Below are 23934 nucleotides of genomic sequence, written 5' to 3'. Positions count from 1 at the left end.
AGAAGCCTATTTAAAGAGAGCTCCCACTGACCTAAACCGGTACAATTTGAGCATCAAAATGAATTAGAGTACATATGAATCATACATACACTTTATACACTACATATACAAAAAAGCCTTATTTATAAGCCATACATACATGCTCCCTTACACATAAAAAAAGAATTAATAAATCGAAGAGATAGTAAGTGAGGTAGATGGGAAACTTCATTTTAAAAATAGAATGCCAACTAATAAATATGAAGAGAAATAGTTAGATAATCATTTGTAATCACTATTTGAGCCAATACAGTAGTAACTGATTAAAATGAAAACCATCCATGGATGCTAAAATTCTTGGGAAGTTTGTAAAGGAATGAGGTATTTACACCCAGTTTCCCCACAAAATTATTAAATACAAAGGGGGGAAACAGCAACTGTGCAGTGCTGCAATCTGAAGGGTGCCACCCACAAGGTTATCATCACTAGTAAAATAATGGGTCAAAGTGATATGTATCCCCAAGAAATGCACTGGAAATGACACAACATCACTAACATATTACTTCTGTGCCAAAAGCAAAACCTAAATCTAATAATGAGGAGACATGAGACAAACCCAGATTGAAGGATCATCTGTGAAACAACTGAATTGTACTCTTCTAAAATTCAATACCACAATATAAATAATGAAAGGCTGAACAGCTTTTCCAGATTTGAAAAGAATAAAGAGAAAAAGAATTAAATATAATGAATGATCCCAGACTGAATTCTAACTCCAGGAGGAAAGGAAAGAACTGCAATAAAGGGCTTATTGGTAAAATTTATAACCTATATAGATAAAATTATTATTAAAATTTTCTCACTTTGATAACTGTGCCCTATGATTATGTAACAGAATGTCCTTACTCTTAAGGAAAACATGCAGAAATATTTAGGGATAGAGCGAAGTAAAGCTCACAATTAACATGCAAAAGGTCCAGAAGAAAAATGCTTCTGAGAAATTAAAGCAAATATGACAACATGTTAGTACTGGTGAATCTGTGTATATGGAAGTTTTTTGTGTTTTTCTTCCAACTCCTTGGAATTTTGAACTTTTGTCAAAAAATATTAAGAAAATAAAAATGAAGAAGGTAAAACAGGGACTTTCCGGAGAATGGTAACATTCTATTGATCTACGTAATGATTTTCATGAGTATGTTCAGTTTGTGAAAACTTACTAAGCTGTAAATTGTTAATGTCACTTTTCTGTATGTATGTACTTCAAAAGAGGTAAATAATACAAAACCTTTTGAAGATCAAGAAGAATTTCTAATATATTAAATATTAACCTTTCACTAAAGTGTAACAATTTGCTGGGCAGGATAAGAAACTAGAAACCCAGTACTTCTTCAGATAAGGTACCAAAAATTTTCTTTAATAAGGTTCTATGCAAGCATATCAACATCTAAAAGTTTGTAAGGCAATCTAAGATTTTAGCAATGGAAATATAGAAATTACATCAACAGTGCAGCTAATTACTCAAATGCCTATTTTGTAGCCTCTACTATGTTTTAATAAATGACATTATCCTCTTCTCTCTAAAGTCAATAAAATCTTATTTTCAAAGATTTTATCCAATCTCCACAAATATGAATAAAAATTATATTAATTTTTTAAAAAAATATTTCACATTGACTAGAAAATATCCTTTTGGTCAACTGAAGATAAATCCAGAAAGCAATTTTTCTAGTAAATAGTGTCCTTTATACACAAAAGTGACAGCATTGATATGCAAGGTAATTTTAGTTTCTACAGGTTGCAAAGATAAATTATTCACTTTTTCTTTAGTCATGATGGGCCTGCTAATTTTTCCATTCTTTCTTTACCTACTTTTTATTTGTTCCTTGCCCATCTGTGTTCTCCCATCTCTCCTTACTGTCTCCATCTCTACTTAGATCCATGGTCCATCATTATTATCAACCCCTTGAGTACCTGCTCAGTACATGTTTACCTGGTACAACCTACACTCTTGTGAGAAAACTCTAGCTTCGCTGGGCACAGTGGAGCATGCCTGTAATCCCAATGGCTTGGGAGGCTGAGGCAGGAGGATCATGAGTTCAAAGCCAGCCTTGGCAAGAGAGGCACTAAGCAACTCAGTGAGACCCTGTCTCTAAATAAAATATAAAATAGGGTTAGGGATGTGGCTCAGTGACAGACTACCTGCGAGTTCAATACCTAGCAGCCTAGCTATTCCTCAACACATACTTGAAAAAGATGAGAGAAATAACTTTTCCCATTTCCATTATCCACCTACTTACATGCAATGGGGCCCTGTATCCTACTTTCTCTCCTGTTTTGAGTAAATTGTCTGTTGTCCATGCTCCTACTTAAGGATAACTTCAGCATGTTATAGTCCATGCCTTCTGGACTGTGTTACAACAACTGACCCCTTCTCACTTGTTGCTTGATCAATTTCTCCTCTAGTAACTCAACCCCTAAGTATACAAAATGCTCTAATGACTTTCACCATGAAACACCTCCTGATGCCACATTTCCCTTCAAATACTGTTCCATTTCTTGGCACTGGCCCCCACTGAAAAAATTAGAAGTCTTGAAAATTTTTTAAGATTTTTTTTCTAACTCCTCTACTCCCATTTTCTCTTAAGTCCATTCTAGTCTTTTAACTTTACCATGAATGGCTGAAAGTGATCCCAGTCAGGATCACCAATGACCTTCACATATAAAAATCTAATAGTTATTCTCAATTTTCCTTTTCTTAATTTTTGGTAGTTGATCATTTCTTTTTAAAACACACCCTTTTCTTTGGGTTTTCTTCAATAGTCATTCTTCCTTATTTGTCCCTTCTCACTGAGTTCCTTTATTTTTCTAATCCACACAGGAATACCTCAAAGTTCTGTTCTCTTACTCTCTATTGATACTTCTTTTATGCTCAAATTCCATTTCATAGCTTCATTTACTACTGAACAGTGTTCATCTCAAGTTGATATCTCTAGCCAATACTCCTCCCCTGTACTCCAAACCCACATATCCGATTTCCCACTCACATTTTTATTTGTATGCTGAAAGAGCATCTCAGTTTTATTATGCCCTAAACTGAACTTTTAGTCTTCCCCTTCTGAAGTCACTCCTCCAGTAATCTTTTCTGTTTCCATAAAAAGGACTCCATTATTCCACTTGAGTAGGGCAAAAACCTTGTATTCATGCTTGATTTATTTTTCTCTAAAATCTATACATAATCCATCAAAATAGGCTACTAGTGTAGTTTTTGAAATATAGCCAGTATTTGACTATTTCTCCCCACTATCATGAAAGTCCAAATCACAACTCTCTCATTTTAATAACTGCTGTTAACTTCCCAACTGGACCATTTCCTCCCTTAATTACTCTATAGGATGTTCATAGTAAAGCAGCTCAACAGAGAATTAACACCTAAATAAGATTATCTAATTGTTCCATTCAAAATCTGACAATGGCTTCCCATTTATTTCAGTGACAGGAAAAGCCAAATCTCTTATAATGGGATAAGGTCTTATATAATCTGACCTAAATTTAAACAATAAACAAAAGCAATGTACAGAAAACCTGCTAATTATTTTTAAATAGTTTAATTATAACAGCAAACATCAACAGCATATTTTCTATGTACCACACTCTGTTCTGAAATACTCTACATAAATGAATGCATTTAACATATACAGCTATGTAATGAAGGAAGTGTTATTATAGTATTTTATAGATTAGTAAATCCAAGCCTAAAACGATGTGGGAGTTTGCCCAGAGACATACAACTATTAAGTTTCAGAGACAGAATTTGAACCCTTAAAGTATAACTCCATATTCCAAGCTCATAACACTATACTACAAAACATCAGCAACTCAATGAATGAAAATTGATTCCCTTAAAAAAAAAAAAGAAGAAGATCTAAAGGAATACTATGAATTACAAAAACCAACATCCTTTAGCTATCATAAGTTCTTATCAATCTATGAGATTGCATTTAGTTTAAATAATCACATTTGAATGTGTCAATGACAATCCATAAAAATTTTGGATCACTTTCTGATATGTAATTTTGGCTAAAATCAAAAATCTGTACCTAAGGGTTAAACTATATACTCCCATAAGGTTTCTTCCTGCATTAGTATATTATTAAGTATAATAATTTTTGACAATAAAAAATTATACAATTAAAAACAGAAAACTGTACAAAATAAATTTAAACAAGTAACACAAATAGTAAGTAACTTGGCTGAGAACTAGAAATTGCTGGGTTCCAGGCCCAGATTTCAGACACGTTTATCTAACCTAAGATTAAACTGCCAGCATCATCAAACTTCTCAAGCCTTAGCCTATCCTTTGCCCTTATCCTTGTAATGGAGAAACAGATAAACATTTGTCACAATTTAGTAAAAAGGACATTTTCCATGTTTGCAAGTTATATCTTGTACTTTGTGAACTAAAGGAACAAAGTTAGGTACTGGCACTAAAATCAAAGGGGACAAAATTGCTTTTAATTTGAAAGACGTCTAGAATGAAATTTCTACCACCTCTTTTACTAAGATCAGCAAAACCCTTAGATGTAGGAAGCCAAATATCTTTAAAAATAACATGCACAGACAAGAGCAAGATCATTTTTATCACCTTTACTAAGATTACTATCTTTATATATACACATAACTATATACTGTGCTTCATTTCTTGCTTACCCAGGTTTTCTCTTACTTCTTCCAGATGCAATAGCATCCAGAAGATATTTTCACAAAGAATTCATTTTGAACTACAAAGTTCCAGTTTTTGTTGGTAGAACACTGGGAAACTAACTTTATACTTAATGCAGCACAAATTAAATATAAAAGACACCAATGCCTTACAATAATTGAGTTACAACTCTTCTACTAACCTGCTTGGTGGCAGTCCAGTCTTGAACAAAGATGGAGGAGAAGTAAACTCGGCTTTTGTAGATGGAAGTGCTGTTTCTTTCTCTGAATTTCCAGTTCTGCCCTGCTGTACCTTTAAACAAAAACAAAAACATTCAAGAAAATTAGCTTATTTAATATAAAACACAAAATACTTAAGATGTTAAATTTATAACATTTATAAATGTATAAATGTTATATGAAGTTACATATAAAAATTTTTATGGCTGAATATTTATTAAAATTAACTTCTTTATTAGCCTTAAGTGAAAGGCATCAAGATGGATTATGGGATCAAAATGTTCCAACTACTAAAATGTTAATTTTGTCACATAGATGCTCAAGAAATTAAAACTCTTTGGAACTTTCACAAATTATTTCTGATCTACAATAAATGAGTTCAAAATACTCAGTATAACTCCACTTGTCAGAGTTCAAGAAAGGCCTTGAAGAATTTTTTCCATCTGTGTTCACTATCCTCATTCAAAACAATTAGTGGCCATTTTAGCCATTCTGACCATCTATTTAGATTTGCTGCAACATAAATACAAATAATCTGCCCCTAATCCATACCATTTCTTCAATTTTCCCATCACATTGTCAGTACCACCATCTGCCAGTTCTGTAGATCTAAAAACTTATCATCAATCTTCTGTCTCCTTCATACTTCTTCAGTCTCTATACTTATTTCCAAACCAGGTATCCATTTAGTTTATTATTTGTCAAAGATTTGTCTGCCCATGCTTTCTGCTTCCATCAGATCCTCTGAATATGGTCTAGTTATACTCCTCTAGACTGGTGTCTATGCTCTTTTGCTTTTATCTCAATTTCTATCTTAAAATAATCAAATTATTAAATTTAATCAAAGTTGCCTACCATTTAAATAACATCACATTATATCGCAGGCCCTAAATTCTATGGTCCTCTTTCCATCTAAATTCAGCATGGCTGTCCTTTCCCAAAGGCAAAGATAAGAGAATCTCAGATATTTGACTCTAATATATTTGAACCATTGATTTGATTCCAAAGGTCATTATGTGAAAAAAAAAAAATCTTGCTTTAAGCCATTACAGTTAAATCACTTATTAATTACATTAAATAGCACCCAATACGTCTATTTAAAATGTACTGATCCTAAGGAGATAAGGATCAACACTAAGGCAATGGAGACAGAAAAACTGAAGTAGAACTGACAGGCATGTGACAAGTAAAACTGATAGGATTTGGTGACTGGAAAACAGAACATAATTCATTCACCATTTATTAACCACAAAACACATACTATATACCAGAAGCTGAGACAGAGAAAAATACAATGTATCTCAAACCTCAGGGAAAAACAGACCCCAAAATATGCAATATATAAATGCTATGAAAAATACAGACAAAAGATGCTATGGAAACAATTTTAAAAAATGCATTGCTCTGCTTAGGGATGTCAGGAATACTCAGACTTGACATTATAGTGCTAATGAACACAAATAATTTATATGCAACATCTGACTTGTCTAATTGACATCTCGAAGATGCCTTGGCCAAAAAACTATTGATTTTCCCTAATCTGATCCTATCTGAGTCTTCCTCATATAAACAAATGGCTCTATCATCATACGTTTCTATCATAAATTACTCAAGGAAAACAAACACCTAAGTATTATGTCAGTGTACAATATGTCAACTTAACCTTTACAACATATACAAAAATCCCACCATTTATTATAAAGCCCCCTCCACTTAAATAACATCACAGTATATCTTAGGCCCTAAATTCTATGGTCCTCTTTCCATCTAAATTCAGTATCACTGTCCTTTCCCAAAGGCAAGGACCAAGAGAATCTTAAAAAAATCTTGCTTTTTTACAGTTAGATCACTTATTAATTATACTGAATAGTGCCCAACATGTCTATTTGCCCCCAAGTCAAAGCCACCAATATAATCTCAGCCATTCTGCTACATGAACTTGTCTCACCACTTTTACCTCTCTAAAATCCATCCTCCATACACAGCCAAAGCAATCTATTAAAATATAAGTTTAAATCAACTAATGTCTCTTCACTGCTCAGAACTGTCCAAGTTTCCTATTGCAACTAGGGGGGAAAAAAATCAATATCTTGGCAGCCTACAAGGACTACTTGGCATGGGCCCTGTTTACTACTCTGACATTGTTTTCCTCTATTCTTCCCCAACTGATCTTTACTATGTCCAGTCATATGGTCTTCTTTTCTTGTCCTTTTTAACATATAAGCTACTAATTTGTCAGGCTTTTTTTTTTTTAATGTTTTTAATTGTAGCTGAATACAATACTTTTATTTATTTTTTATGTGGTGCTGAGGATGGAACCCAGTGCCTTACACATGCTAGACAAGTGCTCTACCACTGAGCTACAACCCCAGCCTCCCAGGGTTTTTATACTACATGTCCCTTCTGTTTGGAATGCTCTCTCTATAGAACTCATGGCTTTCTCCTTCTAATCAAGAACAGTAGCCTCCCTATCTCTGATCTTTGGTTTCACTTTCTGTATTTTCATTTACCACTTGTCAAAAGCAGACCAAAAATATTAAATGAAAAATTCCAAAATAAACAATTTGTAAGTTAAACAGTGCAATGACAGTAGCATAATAAAATCCTGAACATTCTAACTTCATCCCACATAGGATATGAATAATCCCTTTGTCTAGTACATCCTGTCTGTGCTACCTGTACATTAAGCATTTAGCTGTCTGGAACACTGGAAAGACTTTGGTGGTATCATAGTTCTTGTGTTCCTAACCCTTATTTTACTCAATAATAGTCCCCAAGAACAAAGAGTAGTGATACTGGCAATTTGGATATGCAAAGAGAAGCTGTAAAGTGCTTCCATTAAATGAAAAGGTAAATGTTCTAGATTCAGTAAGCAAAGAAAAAACAAGTATGCTGAAGTTACTAAGATCTACAATATAAGATATATTTTGAGAGATGCCATTCACATAATTTTTATTACAATATATTGTTATCATCATTCTATTTTATTATTGTTTAGCTCTTCCTAATTAACACATTAAACATTATCATGGGTATGTATGGAAACTTATAATACCCAAAAGGTCTTGCAATGTGTTCCTTCAGATATGGGAGGATTCCTGTCTTATTCAATTAGCTCGTTAAGAGTGGCTTTGTAATGTTGTGAACCAATAAAAAAATAAAATTAAAAAAAAAAGAGTGGCCTTCCCTAACCACTCCCAATCATTTTTGTTTTCCCATAGAATTTCTTACTAGTATCATTACCTGAAAGTATCTTGTTTTGTTTATGATTACTGTCTATTGCCAGTTTACAGGATCTCTGAAGACATGGACTATATATAACAAATCTGTATCTAAAGTAACTAGAGACCAGTATCTGGTGTTCAATAAGAACTCTAATAAATGTTTGACTCTGGGGCTTAGTTTAAATATCACTTCCTCAAATTCCATCAAAAGATATGGAGTTTATAACCAATGTAATTTTGGCTGGGTGACTCCAGAGTATGAGGCAGAAAATCACAAGTTCAAGACCAGCCTAAGCAACTTACTCAGATCTTGGCTCAAAATAAACAAAGGGCTGGGGAGGTAGTTCATTTAAAATCTATACACCAGAAAAGTTAAATATTCACCCAAATGATGCTACCCAAGTACCAAAAGTTTGGGAATTATTTTTTGAATGTTTCTTTAGTCCATTACAGCATTTTTATAAAAGTTTAATATGAACAATATTTTAAAAAAGAAACTTAGAAAAACAGTGGTATACTCAAATAGTAGATTATGCAAAATTATAACTATCAAAAAATTTTATCATGTACAATAAGATGAATGAGAAGTTATACTCCATGTATGATGTATCAAAATGCATCCTACCGTTATATGTATAACTAATTAGAACTAAAAAAATATTTTAATAACCTAGGAAAACATTTACCAAATAATGTTAGGGTGAATAAAGGAAAAGGGCAAAGCCACAAATAATCACAATTTGTTTCAATCCACAAGAACAAAAAATTTGGGACAGCAATGACATTTAAGACTTTGAAAAAAGATGAGGAAAATAGTAACTGAGCAGAACAGAAAGCTGAATCCTGAGTTGCAAAGAGAAAGCAAAGACATCCTGATCAGACATGGCAGGACCCAAAAGGCTCAGAAACTGACAACTCCAGCTCCCAGAAGATCTGAATCAGCCAGGCACATATCCTCTAGGCACAATACTGGAATGCCTTCTCTGAAAAGTCATATTATCAGAAAAATAAGGCGGGGGGAGGGGGGGAGGAGCAAACAATCTAAAGATACTAACATGAAAAAAACTTAATCCTACAAGAACTTCCAGTTGACTTTTAGCAGCCCACTCTTAAACAAGCAAATGGCCAACAATCAATAAACATTTGAGAAAAGTCCAAGTCAGAAGTCAATAATAACATCAAAAACCAACTTGAAGAAAACAAACTATTCAGAAAAAAAAAAAAACTAACACAAGCATAAGCATAATCATTAGTATTCGTGGGGGGAGGGGACGCTGCATTACTACAAAAACAATGGGATGCAAACATAATACCAAGTTTCTTGGGAATAAAATATATAACAGCAAGCTTCCATCTGTAAGAGCCATAAGAGCCAGCCCCTATGAATTTTTTCTGTTTTTAAAAGTCTACCATAAAAGAAAACGAAAAAGTACCCGGAAGCTGAGTCTCATTTCTATTAGAAGGAAAAAAGCACCACTGCAAACAATCAAGGTAATTAAGACAATTTTTCTATCTCATCTTCATAATCAAGTATAACAAAATATTCAATGCCTAAGTAGACAACATTACCAAAAAGAACCTGATGACCCTTTAAAATATGGTAGATCTTATCAAGTACTTTCAAAATATTTGCAACAGAACAAAAACCAAATACTTACCAGTAGTAGGATGTAAATTTAAAATTTGATTCTCTATACAGAACTGTGCCCAGCAGAGCAACTACATCTGCAGATATAGCACACGCGTTGCATAAGGCAGTATTTTGGTAGACAGCGCTGCAGTCTCAAAAGGGACAGAGTTCATTTGCAGATCATAAGTTTCCTAAGTATTTTTGCCAGTCTAAAAGCCACTCCAAATCTTTATCACACTGTCACCCAATGTTAAGAATCAAATATTAAGGGAAAGGAAGACTACCCAACCGAATTTCAATGCAAATATAATATTCACTTTTGAACTGGGTATGAGCCTACCATGGCATGGAGAAGCCAGAAGACAGAGTTGATATCTAAAGTGGTAATATCATCCTTCAAGTTTCTCACATAAACCGACTCCTTTTAAGTATTAATTTTAAAAATCAATGGCTTTATCCCTTTTGTTGAGATCTTAGAGACTCTCAGATAATGTGTAAAACTCTTGAAAACACCTTGATCTACAAGAGATATCACACCAACAATTTCAGTGTCATACAGATAGAAAACACCATAGCACCATTCTTACCTTTTTTTTTTTTTAAAGAAAATTAGGAAAAATAAGCCTCTAATTCTTCATATAAAAATTAGAGCTTGAGCTACAAAACAAAATGACAGCTTACTCTGTTACCATGAACTTTCATCTCCTATAAATAACCATGTGCTGTACTCAAAATAAAACCACAAAATACAGTGAAGAATAGTTTAACTTGGCATTTGTTAGTAACGATAGGCTATAAATTCACACGCTTGCAAAAGTGGAGATAAAACAATAATCAGCAAATTTGTAAGTCACCAGGAAGCTGAAGGTTTGGGAAAAAAGATAGCTATTTCTACTTTAAATTTCACCCTTCAGTAGTGGTATGGAGCAGACTCAAGAACAAAAAATGAGAGCAACCAAGGATAATTTACTAAAATTCACCTTAAAAAGACTGAATCTGCCATCTTGCATCTCTGCACCTGGTGTAACTTCCATAGTACAGTCTTCGGCCTAAGTTAGATAACATATTCCCCATTAAGATACCACACAAATTTTAATTGATAGGCCATATAAAGACAAACTAGCTGTAGCTAGTTTGTGACTTGAAACTAAGAATAAAAATAATCATTAATAAGAAACTCTGAAAAGAAAGAGAAACAGGGAAGAGAATGAAAATTTTAAACTATCCATGTAGCATTTAACCACCTTCATAGGGAAAATGTGACTTATTTGGGGAGTAAAAGTGGGACAGTAAAAAAGGTAGGCATATTCTGGAATATTTACTAATTACCGTAATTTTATTTGTAGTAGAAGTAACTGGTATAACTTCAAGTCCCATTCGTATCCTCTTTTGTTTTTCACAGTAAGCTTTCCAAGTATCTTCATTGAACCCATAATTAAAGTAATCAGAAAGATCAGCACCTAAAGACAAAAAAATATTTTTTAGTGTGCAAATATTTAAATGCTATACAGCAGCAAAAATACAATGACCTGGGCTGGGATTCCAGCTCAGTGGTAGAGCATATGCTTTACATGTGTGAGGCAAGGGGTTTGATCCTCAGCATCATATAAAAATAAAGGTATTGTGGCCATCTACAACTAAAAATATTTTTTTAAAAAAATACAATGAAGTACTGAAACATAAACTTTAGCATTCTAGCAGTCTTACCACCCCTTCTAATTCTACTAGTTCTCAAAATTACCACCATAAAACAAAAAAAACTACAAAACATTTTGATCGAAATTATTTGGCATTATAATAAACATGCATGTCAACATTTATAGTTATGCTAGACCGCAGGCAGATTTAATAATACAAGTCTTTATTACTCATCATTTGCTTAACACAATAAAAATAACCTTGAAAAAATAATAACCTAAGTTGATGCTCAAAAATACTTTACTGATAACATCAAAGGATACATTTTTTTGAAATCAACATAATACATAATAATCTCACCAGGTTTACGCCATGGTTTATCTTCAAAGGAATCCAAATCTACCTCCAAGAGTGGAACTCCATTAATGCTTCCAGGTGCATCAAGATCTACTCCTTTGACCTTTGTTCCTATTTCACAGAAATATAAAATGGTAAAGGAGCTACATTAGCAAGGAGATGGGAGATACCATAGACCAACAGAAAACACTTGCACCTTTTTATACTCCTGGCACAAAAAAATGGCAAAAGTTCCAAACAAACATTAGAATAATGTTCACCACAAAAAAAAAAAACTTAGATGACCTCAAGCTTTATGATGTAACTATAAGATTCACTGGATGAAAAGCTTAGGGACTTATTACTTATAAGGAATTACTATACTAATAAGAAGTAACATAACATAAATTTCCATTTTGAAATCACTGTTTTGTATAGCCTGGGAGTAAAGAAAAGTTTTACTTTTGCTAAAATAAATCAAAGAAAAAATAAATGACAACTATATAGTCAGAACAGCCTAAAATGTTTGCCATTTAGTCCTTTACAGAAAAAGTTTGCAAATGTGACTTACTTTCTTACTGATACAACTGCAAATATAAATTTTACCTGTAGTTCCATAAACTCTTCCCCCTGTCTTGATATTAAGATTTACAGGTGCTGTACCATAACTCCTAAAAAACAAAATAAAAATTATACTGAGAAACAAAGTACACACACCAATATTTAATGTGATATGTACCCACATAAGCTGACAGACTCAAAACATTTTAGAAAACACTTTATAATAATTTAAAAATCTGTCACTTGCTTAAGAAAAGATATAGAAAAAATTTTCGTACATATCTGATTTGTTTCCATCTCAAAAATTTCCCTGCCACCAAGTCGATATCCTATTGTTACAAACTTCACCAGAAATTTGGCTGGGAAGCAAAGAATCGTTTATATGCCTTTGTTTAATTCTCTTGTCTCCTAGTTTTATTTAACATATAGCAATTCTGATAGAGTGAAATTTCTCCACCTTGTTCCTAAAGCCAGTGGTCATAAGATAAATGAAAATAAAATAATAAAAAACTTTAGTGCTTTCCACATTTTGTACTGTTGATAAAACCTCTTTCAAATGTTCACATATTTTGTCATAAAAATGAGTGCATTTATATGGAATTTTAAAATGAGTATGCCCCAGCATGTTGGCACATGCCTATAATCCCTGAGTCTCAGAAGGCTGAGGCAGGAGGATTTTAGGTTTCAAGCCAACCACAGCAACTTAGCAAGGCAGTTAGGCAACCTAGTGAGACCTTGTCTCAAAAAATAAAAAGGGCTGGGGATGTGGCTCAGTGGTTAAGCACACTTGAATTCATTCCCTGGTAGTATTAAAAAAAAGACTGGGGTAAAAGCAGAACAGGGTCTGCTGGTGGTGGTATGGTTAACGATTGAGAAGGAAAAAGAGGAAAATTTCTGGGATGCTTCTAACATTCCATATGTTGATCTGGGTTGAGGTTACATGAATGTATACATTTCAAAATATTATTGAACAGCACCTTTTGAAATGTAGTCACACATGTGATGTAAAAAGTCAGATTAACCCATATTCAAATACAAGTTCTGTCAACTACTAGTTGTATAACTTTGGCCCAGTCTCTCAGACCCTATAAACCTTGTATAAAATTTATAAGTTTACAATTTTTTCCTTTTCTATATAAAGCATGAAATGTATATAAGCAGAAATATCAAATATACCAACATATAGTTGAGGTGGTTAAGGAAAAGGGAATAGAGGAGACTGTAAAGACTCATATTGAACAAAGATATCAGGAAGACTTCTCGTTATAGATAATATCTTAAATGATACATTTTTTTCACATTATATTCACCGTTTATTTAATTTGGTGCTCTTTCCCTCACAGGCTCAACCAAGTCGACTTGTGATGATTCATTTCTTTTGATTTGCCTAATAATTATCTGCATCTTTGTCTCCAATTTACTAAATTTATGGAACTTGGGTTCAGTTACATTAGCAGTTTTATTTTTGGTTTTTATTTTTTTTTTAATTTTTTATTGATTATTTAAAGCATTACATAGCTCATGATATATCATCTTTTGGTTTTTATTTTTTAAAAAAGTCCAAATGCAATAAAATATACAAATAATTGTAGCTCCCTTGGTATAAATGCAAAAAAGCATAAAGTAGCCCAAATTAAACCGTTACTCTCAAGCAATATTATCATTAACAATTAGCAATGTTTAATCTTCTTTGATCAATTCATTTAATAAATGTTTACTGAGCATAAAAATAAGCCCAATTGATTTTAGGTTAAGGAGGGAGAATGAGGAGCTAGATAAATGTGGTTTCAGTTTTCATGATGCTTACATTTCAACAATCTAAGTTCAGCACAGTAAAGGTAGCTTAGAAATATAATCATTTATGTACAGTATGATGTATAAAATTTCTAGTCAAAGACTAATGCACAAATATCAAGGATTGTCTTTAAACTGTCCTCTAACAGGTTTGCTACAGGAAAAACATTTATAAGAGGCTTATCCATAAGTGTTCAATAAATGAACTTCTTTGTTTCCTACGTTCTACCTCTTAAAACATCACTTTTCTTTATTAAGCCACCAAGTCTTTAAGTCATTATGTGCAAAGGAGCTTAGCTGTAGGGAAAATTGCACTTAAACAAATCTACACATGTCCCTACTTCCACAAATCTCAGGCTACACAAACTGCTGGATCCACTGGGCTTGCATTTTCTCAAGAATCTTCAAAGTTAATGTCATATAAGTGTGTTTAAACCTGATCCTTCCATATGTACTTAATTAACAACTCTAAAAACCTTTAAGTTACTGAGTTGTTGGTCTCTAATTTATCCACAACCAACCAGTAAATCATGGTAATTCTCTTTGTCACACTCAAATATACTTTGCTTTCCTATTCATCTCCATACTGTTGCTGCTGGCTTATCAACTCACCTGGACAAGTACATTAGCCAAGTTCTTATCAAATCCATCCCAACTACTGCTACTCAGATTTATCTTTTCACATTTTCTGCCTGCCTAAAAACCTTTACAGCTTCACAAGGGCAGGGCAAAACTATCCTAATTTCTTCCAAAGGACATTTCAACTACCCCTTTCCTCAACCTTAGCTTCCAATCATGTAGTTCCTCTAAGTCTACTTTATTTTATTAGCAGTGCCCTCTTTCTAAAACTTATCAAGAATCACTCAAGTAAGTTCAATTGTTACCTCTAGGATCATCTCTTCAAGACCTGTGGCTTTCAGCAACTCTCCTCTCAAGCTTTCAAATCACTATTATGTGCTTATTTCAGCATTATGTTGCACTGAAAATATCTGCTTACTTATCTGTCTTCCTCCCTACTTCTAGAAAATTTTAAAAAACCTATTAAATTTGTATTTCCATCACCAGTTAATAAATTTAGAAATCAAAAATTGTTGTTTCCTTGTAACTATACCTAAATAGGTAACCTTATCTTTAGGAAAAAAAAATTTTTCATGGTGAATCTTCAACAAGAGTTGTTTTTTTTTTTTTTGTATCATGACTAAGATAGAAAATGTAAAAACAATGGAATCAACCACTGATGGTTTAATGTTGGCACACTCTATATTACTTTACATAATGCCAAATTATGTCCAAAAAGTTTATTGAATAAATGAACAGATGATTCAGACATAGCTAACAAACTATTTTCCCTTACAAGATAAAGTATTCTAGTTTTAAGATTTATTTTAAACTTTATTTATATGTAGAATGAACTGTAACAAAAACATGTTACCTTAAAAAATGCTTTTTTTACTTTCTACTTTGCTTTATTTCAGTATCTAGAGATATTTCCCTTGAAAACTGAAAGAAAGCCAGTAAGAAAATAATACTTTGTGCACTGAATTCTTAGAAGCAAATTTAAAAGGCAATTTGTGTTTAAGGGACAATACTAAACTGGTTTAAGTTTCATCTTATAATATTATATTTCCAGATACTAAAGTTAAGCAAACTGCACTCTTCATAAAGGTCTGTAACTTACTTTTGAAATGCATTAAAATAAGTGGACTAACAAATAGATAAAGGTAAGGACAGAAACATGTATGACTTAATGTAAACATTGCAAAGTGTATATAGTACAATCTGGGTGATGGGTGAATGTTCAAAGGTCAAATCCTTCCTTCAGGTTTTTGAATATTTGAAAATTTTCATCATCAAATGTTGCAGGGGGAAAAAATCTAGAGACAGTGTCAATTTATTCAACAAACATCTACTGAATACTTACTATATATAAGGCAATGTGAGAAAAAGGAAAATCCATAGAACATAATTTCTACTCTAAATGAGTTGATTATCTAAAAGTGATGAATATATACAAGCATAACTATTAATTCATGAAACTAAGAAGTACTATGAGGAATAAAGTTCTGATAAAGTACTATGAAAATATATGTACATTTAATATTTGCATGCAATTCCTACTAAAAAAGAAAACTGATCACATTCATAATATTAAAAAAAAACTGCTACTCAAATTTATCTTACAAATACAAAACAAAAACTGCTACTCAGATTTAACTTACAAGTACAAATGAGTCAATACAACAAAATCTACTAAATATACACTGATCATCATAATGCAGATAGTAAAAACCTACTGGAACAAAGACCTACTAGTATTGTATTACAGTCCACCGGCAATTATTTACTTTTTCAAGTGGGAATGAGTTTCCAGCATTAATATAAGCAGTTGAGTCTCTTCTCTACCCTGTTTCCTAAAAAGTTGCTAAGATTTTTAAACCAAATAGGTAGCTATTATCATAATGCAAAGCTGTCTATGACAATTACTGAATTTCAACATTCAAGTTTCCTAAAATTAAAGATTTTGTAAAAAATGGCTCTACTGAAGAAGTTATTAAAAAGTATATAGATAGATATAGATTCCAGATAAGGCTGCTTAATAAACTAAAGTAAAATTAATGGTTATTTTATGTGTCCAACGTACAAGCTTTAGTAATCATATTATGTAGACAATCTGAAAAACAAACAATACTGACTCTTAATTCTACCAGCGTAACTAAAAATCTCAATCTATACTTTAGCGCATTCTCTTTCAATCCTTTCATATTCCTTATGTGCTCAATGAGTCAGGAACAGTCATTTACTTGGTCCAGTTTGTGAAATATAATGAATAATTAATTTGAAAAATAATTACAAAAAACAAAAAGAAATACATTTGGTTTTTTTATGTATATATGACAGCAGAATGCATTATAATTCTTATTATACATTTAGAGCACAATTTTTCATATCTCTGGTTGTATACACAATATATTCACACCAACTCGTGTTTTCATACCTGTACTTTGGGTAATAATGATCATCATGTTCCACCATCATTAATAACCTCATGCCCCCTCCCTTCCCCTCCAACCTCTCTGCCCTATCTAGAGTTCGTCTATTCCTCCCATGCTCCAGCTCCCTATCCCACTATGTATCAGCCTCCTTACATCAAAGAAAACATTTAACATTTGGTTTTTTGAGATTGGCTAACTTCACTTAGCATTATCTTCTCCAACTCCATCCATTTACCTGCAAATGCCATGATTTCTCATACACTGCTGGTGGGACTGAAAAATTAGTGCAGCTAATATGGAAAGCAGTATGGAGATTTCTTGAAAAATTGGAAATGGAACCACTATTTGACCCAGCTATCCCTCTCCTTGGTCTATACCCAAAGGACTTAAAAACAGCATACAGGGACACAGCCACATCAATGTTTAAGCAGCACAATTCACAATAAATACACTGTGGAACTAACCTAGATGCCCTTCAATAGATGATTGGATAAAAAATGTGGCATATATACACAATGGAATATTACTCAGCAATAAAAGAATAAAATCATTCGATACAGTTTTTACTAGACAAAAAAAAATTAAACCTAAATTAAGATTTGGATAAGTAATAATATGAAAGAATTAATGGCAAATTACAATTCAAAATTTTCCAATTATAGCCAACAAATTCACAGCATTCAAATTCTTTTATGAAAATACTTTAAATGCCATGAATCAAAACTACTGCTTCCATGTAACTAATTAACTTAATCTTTAGGAAAGAAATATCTTCACAGTAAAATTGTAACAAGAGTTCCTTCATATTACATTAAAATAGAAGATGTAAAACAGTGAAATCAACCATTGACAACTTGATATAATCACATATATCTTTGCTATACAGCTTTCACATAAATATTACCTAATTAAAAATAACTTACCCATACTGTGGCGCTCCTGTTTTAATATCTCCTATAGTGACATGAACATCATCCTCGTCATCATCACTGTCACTATCACTATCATCTTCTGTCTCAGTCACTTTCTATAACCAACATAAGCATTTTTAAAATACATTCAATAGTCTACAACAAAATTTTTTTATTTTACTATTTTTTTTTAAAGAGAGTGAGAGAGGGAGAGAGAGAGAAAGAGAGAGAGAATTTTTAATATTTATTTTTCAGTTCTCGGCAGACACAACATCTTTGTATGTGGTGCTGAGGATCGAACCCGGGCCGCACGCATGCCAGGCGAGCACGCTACCGCTTGAGCCACATCCCCAGCCCCTATTTTACTATTTTTACTTGGTCTGTTTTAATAACTACAAATAAAACCATCCTGTTTGAGATATAGTTTTAAAGAAGAAAGTTACAAGCTTATAAAGCTGATATCTATTTCAACTCAGTTATAACTTTGGTGTTCTGTACAATAAAAGTCTTTTTTTCAGCATCACCTTCTCTTGGCAAATAACAACTCATTTTTGTTTTACTATTTATGACTGCCCTTCTTATAAAAAGAATCTAAGGCAAAATAAGAGATCCACAAAATTATTTTTTTAAATATTTTTTTTAAAAATAATTTTTAGTTGTAGTTGGACACAATACCTTCATTTTATTCATTTATTTTTATGTGGTGCTGAGGATCGAACCCACGGCCTCACATGTGCTAGGCAAGCACTCTACCGCTGAGCCACAACCCCAGCCCCTTAAAAAGTATTCTTAACAAAAATATGAATAAAAGGAAAATAATTTTAAGATTCAGTGTCAAGCTTAAAAACTACCAAATAGTACAGGAGCAGCTGGATTACTCTTGGCATTCATTTATACCTAAAACGGCTCTTGCCTAAAGATGCTTGAGGGAACTTCTTATTCCACTGAGTTAAAGTGGGTCCACTTATAAAGGTTTTACTATGGCTCTAAAAGACTATTAAGTCCACAGTTACATAACAGTAAATAAGCATATCACCCAAGCAAAATATTAATATAATGTACAAATATTCATAAGACCTTCCAAAATACCAATTTGATAGGCATGAAGTTAGGGACCATCACATCTATGGAGAAGAAAAAAAAAAGGCACTGCTAAAAACTCACAATAGTTAAACTTAGGTTGTGAGATTCAATGTTTGCTTTGAAAATCAAACTATGTGGCTCAGTGGTAAAGTGCATGGCTAGCATGTGTGCGCCCCCGAGTTCAATCCTCAGCACTGCCAAAATGTAAAGTAATTGAGAGGAAAAAAAAAAAATCAAATTATGATCTATTCAGGTAGTCTATTATTCAGTTCTTTGAAAGCAATAACCATCAAGCCTTTTGCATGTTATTATTTCCTCTGAGGTCTCTTCCCACTATTTATTCTCCTCATTAACTCCTATATATACTTTTGATGGTACCAGATGAAGTAACAAATGCAAGGAGAGGCCAAATCACACAAGATACTGCACATTATGTTAAATGCTGGCTTTATTTTCAAGTCAATTGTGAAGTTACTGATAAAAATTGTAAACAGTAAATGGATCTCAAAGCCTTATAATTATGTTACCGGTTTTGGTACGCCATTTTCAGCAGTTTCATCTTCTATTCCTGATGGAGGATTAGCGCTACAGATAAAATAAGTACATGTCAGATACTGCTTTTCAAGTACAGAGAGATTATACTAACATACAGATAGATTATACTAATATTTTTACACAATGCCTGATAAGTTTTTCTAAATTAATGTCTCCGATGGATAATAAAAATAAGGATCATAAAATCTGTCTTATTCTGGGTTATTCTTAATATCTTGCATAAAACAGTACTCAGCAATTAAAGAGCTAGGTGTGTAGCTTAAAGTTTTGTCTAGCAATCATAAAAGCCCTGGGTGTAATCCCTCATCACAACCACCAATAAGAAAAACAGAAGTAGGAAACGGGAAATGCCTCGATAATTTGTTAATAAATTACAATTTGATGATAGGATATAATTTTTAGATTTTAAAAATATGCAGCACACTTAATCAACTTTCCTTATCATAAATCTTTATAGTACATTTCATGTGCAAGGTAATATCATAACTGCCAAGAGCTGTGTAATAATTTCTCCTTTTCCTTCGTGCCCATGAAATTCAGATTTGTGATATCTCTTAGTATCCAGTTAACATAACAAACTTCTGCCTGGTTTCCTGTTTCATCAGTATTATTGGATATGTCCTTTGTTATATAAAAGCCAAAATTCTAACATTAAAAAAAATTAATCAAATGCAAATAGTTTAAAAAAAAAAATTAATCTTCATGCAAGACAGTCCTCCAATGTGATATTATCAACAGCTCCATGCCTAGTCTTTTTTTATTTTATTTTTTTTTTTGTAGTTGGACACAATATCTTTCTTCTATTTATTTTTATGTAGTGCTGAAGATCAAACCCAGTGCCTCGCACATGCTAGGCCAGCACTCTACCACTGAGCCCCAGCTCCAGCCCCTAGGACTAGTCTTTTATATGGACAGTTAATACTTGAATTTGTCCTTTCACAACAAAAACTATATACAATGTAACAATAAAACACACTGTTAAGAGACTCAAGATGACCATTAACCAACAAATAACACTTTCAATACTCTAGGGTAATTGAATAATTATGATTTCAACAGTGGAAACTACCCACCACTTCACTTCATAGATAGGAAAACTAAAGCACAAAGCAGTGAAATGGTTTGGTCTAAATCCCAGAAAAAATTAGTAGCATTTCTAAGACATTTTCCATTATAATTCATTAGTATATCCACTTCCTGCTTAAATAAATTTCTAAATAGACATAAGTGTTACTTGTTTTTTTCTGGTGTATATAAGTGTGTGCATGCATGCACAGGAGAGAGAACACTCATTTGCTTTTTGTGTCACAAAACAGGATACTACATTCAGTCAAAACTTGGACAGATAAAACCTAACAACAGAACCAGAGACAGAGTATTGTAATAGTTTAAGGGCAGAGGCTTCAGCAATGAACCAGTCACAAAGATGTGGGGGCAAACTGCAATAGCAGGGACCCAGGAAGAACAATGCAGTGATGTACCAAGCTAGATACTAGTTTTGGCAGAACTCCTTTCTTCGAGGGAATTCTCTCAGAAGTTTTAATTAACCACCACTATTAAAATGGTCAGGTCCCATCCCCAACAGGATGAATTAAATGCATTAGCTCTCCAAATGAAGTTTTAATAAATATGAATAAATTATAATAGTGACACTAAGAGCAAGTAGGATTCTTTCAATAAATTTTATCAAGCTGTATACTAGAGTTAAAGTTCAAAAAGAAAAGAAATTTTGAGAATTACAGCTAAGAACTAACAAAAAACCATGGTATGAAGACTATATTTGATTACAGCTCTATACCCAGTAATCAACTAATTGCTTCCTTAATTAAAGAAATATTTAATCACTTTCATAACTATATATTAATCCCAAATTTTGTGGTTGGGAATAGGATTTGAAATTGAGCTGAATACATAAATTTCAAAACTAAATGATTAAATTTCACATAACAAATTGAGTGAAATATAGGGGTATATTTGGGTGAGGAAAAACTGTAATTTCAGCTCTTCCTAAACTATTTCCACTTCCACTTCTTCCTTATCTATTTTTTTTTTTTTTGGTTATACAGCTTTATTGAGATATAATTCACATTTATCCACTGAAAGGGTATAATTATATGAGTTTTAACCTATTCATAGTGCAATCATCATAACTATTTGACTCTAGAACATGTGCATGGACCTCCAAAAGAAATATTCTGTGTATCAGCAGTTGCTTTCCATTTTCCCCAAGCCTACAACTATTAATCTTCCTGTCTCTATGGATTTGCTAATTCTGAACAGTTCATATAAATGGAATCAGGTAACATGTTGTCCTTTGTGACTGTTTTTTTTTCTCACTTGCCATAATGTTTCACAGAAGTGAAATTTCTTCTGTGTTGTAACATATATCAATAGTTCATTTCTTTTCACTGTCAAACAGTATTTCGTTATATGGGTACACACATTTAACCTATCATTTCATTGGTTTATGGACCCTTAGATTGTTTCCAATTTTTTACTACAATGAATAAGGCTGTTATTATGAACACTCACAGGCATGTTTTTGTGTGGATGTATATTTTACCTTCTGAGTGGAAATGCTGGGTCATTTGGTAACTCTTTGTTTCACTGAGGAAACCATTAGACTGTCAAAGTAACTGGACCATTTTATAATCTCACCAGAGGTATTTTAATAAGGAACAATGAGGATTCCTATTTCTTCACATCCTCAACAACACTTGTTTTATCTTTTTGTTTTATAGCCATCCTACTGGGTAGTTATTTCCTCGCTTTTTAAAAATCCAAATATTCCTTAAGTGCTCTTTTTAAAACTATTCCCTCCATGATTTAGAGTACTAAGGTATTGTCAGAGTACAGTCAGCATAACCATGTACTTATATGAGGTGCTTTGAAATTTGGAGTAAATTTCTGTTCCCCATATATTTCTACAAGTGTTATTTATACCTTCCTGATAATTTAACAAAGAAAATCAACCTTACCAAAAATTAGTCAATTCTATTTTGAAGTTAAATAAAACATTGAAATTTTTAAAAATATTATAAAAGCAATAATTTTCATAGTTTCTTTAAATGTTAAAGTATTTTCCTCAGTAGTGTAGTGATTATGCTGTATACACCACTATTAAGCTCACTTAAGTTACTTAAAAAGTATTCAAATCCCAACTTTAAAAACTATCCTGTAAGCTACTAGCAAATAAGATGGAATTAGTGTAAGACAAGGTCTTGAATATCCTCCAACCTTTAGTCAGAATGTTATAGTCAAGCCAATAATCATAACAACCTTGACAATTTGTTGATAGAACTACTTTAGCACACAATCTGTACAAGCATCAGCAGGAAATTTCACTAACCTGGCATTTTCTTCTTCTGGCCTTTCAACTTCATTTTCGTCTACCAAATAAAATAAAATAAAATAAATAAATAAACCAAGCTTAAAGAAAGCAGTATTATGAAAATCTGAAGTGATCATCACAAGCACTAACCTAGGTCCTTTGCCAAATCACTGTGCACATGCACGTCCCATGGGCCTATAAGCATATCCAAAGTTAGATCACCTTATAATCACTAAACAAGATACGTCTTTTATGGAAAAAAAAAAAAAATCAGACTTTACTGCTATAAAAATAAGCTTAAGAGGTACTGAAGATTTCCAGATCTTCATAAAAGAAATTCCACACTTTCACATTTCAAAGTATTAAAGCTAAATCTCTCCACAAAAGATAATGTACTTTTTTACAAGTTTATCAAAGTTACATCATTGAGGAGCTGCATGGTGCCCAACATGCAGATTTAATGTACTCTTCTAAAGCAATAGAGAATTTACCTTTTAGTCAAGGAAAAATGTTTGGTTTCAAATCTGGAGTCACTACCAGACAAGGATTATGACTTTTAAAACCAGATGTTAAATAAGTGCTCTTCAAAAAGTACAAGATGCATTATTTTGAGGAGAAAGAAAATACATGAGATGACACCGGAAATTATAAACCCAAGGGTCATGAACTTCTATGATGTGGATTAAAGAGTAATCTCTTAAAAAAGAAAAACTTCACCTTAACACAGGAGACAATCAGAGATTTTCTTTGTGGGCCATAATGTATTCATTCCATCTCTTTTTTTTTTTTTTTTCCTGTCTTTTAAATGATAAATTTAAAGTACGACTTTCAGACAAGGAGGTACCCTCGCAGGTGCATTTCATACAAACTGACCATCAAGAAACAAGACATTAGTTTCACAGCATTAACTTTATTTAGCTATCATTACACAATGACTGTTTCTAAAAGCAAGGGACGAGAA

The 23934-nt window shown here is 32.6% G+C and overlaps 1 protein-coding gene across 16 annotated transcripts in view; it reads right to left on the bottom strand.

Moving 5' to 3' along the window:
- Positions 1 to 23934, bottom strand: part of FIP1L1 (factor interacting with PAPOLA and CPSF1) — a 69384-nt gene that overhangs the window by 44741 nt on the left and 709 nt on the right. For 4 of the 16 annotated variants that reach the window (XM_081303335.1, XM_081303348.1, XM_081303350.1 and 1 more), the window contains exons 2-10: positions 23124 to 23168; positions 22992 to 23031; positions 19615 to 19672; positions 18017 to 18120; positions 12352 to 12416; positions 11770 to 11877; positions 11101 to 11231; positions 10752 to 10820; positions 4881 to 4990 (exon numbers count right to left, since the gene is read on the bottom strand). In XM_081303335.1, coding sequence (XP_081159461.1) covers positions 4881 to 4990; positions 10752 to 10820; positions 11101 to 11231; positions 11770 to 11877; positions 12352 to 12416; positions 18017 to 18120; positions 19615 to 19672; positions 22992 to 23031; positions 23124 to 23168 — 730 coding nt within the window. The remainder of the gene's footprint in view (positions 1 to 4880; positions 4991 to 10751; positions 10821 to 11100; positions 11232 to 11769; positions 11878 to 12351; positions 12417 to 18016; positions 18121 to 19614; positions 19673 to 22991; positions 23032 to 23123; positions 23169 to 23934) is intronic. The other 12 variants (XM_081303338.1, XM_081303345.1, XM_081303340.1 and 9 more) reach the window with 3 other exon arrangements.

The sequence above is a fragment of the Spermophilus citellus genome (assembly GCF_964194105.1).
Source record: "Spermophilus citellus genome assembly, chromosome: 8".
Lineage (NCBI taxonomy): Eukaryota > Metazoa > Chordata > Mammalia > Rodentia > Sciuridae > Spermophilus > Spermophilus citellus.
This window is presented reverse-complemented; position numbering and strand designations above follow the sequence as displayed.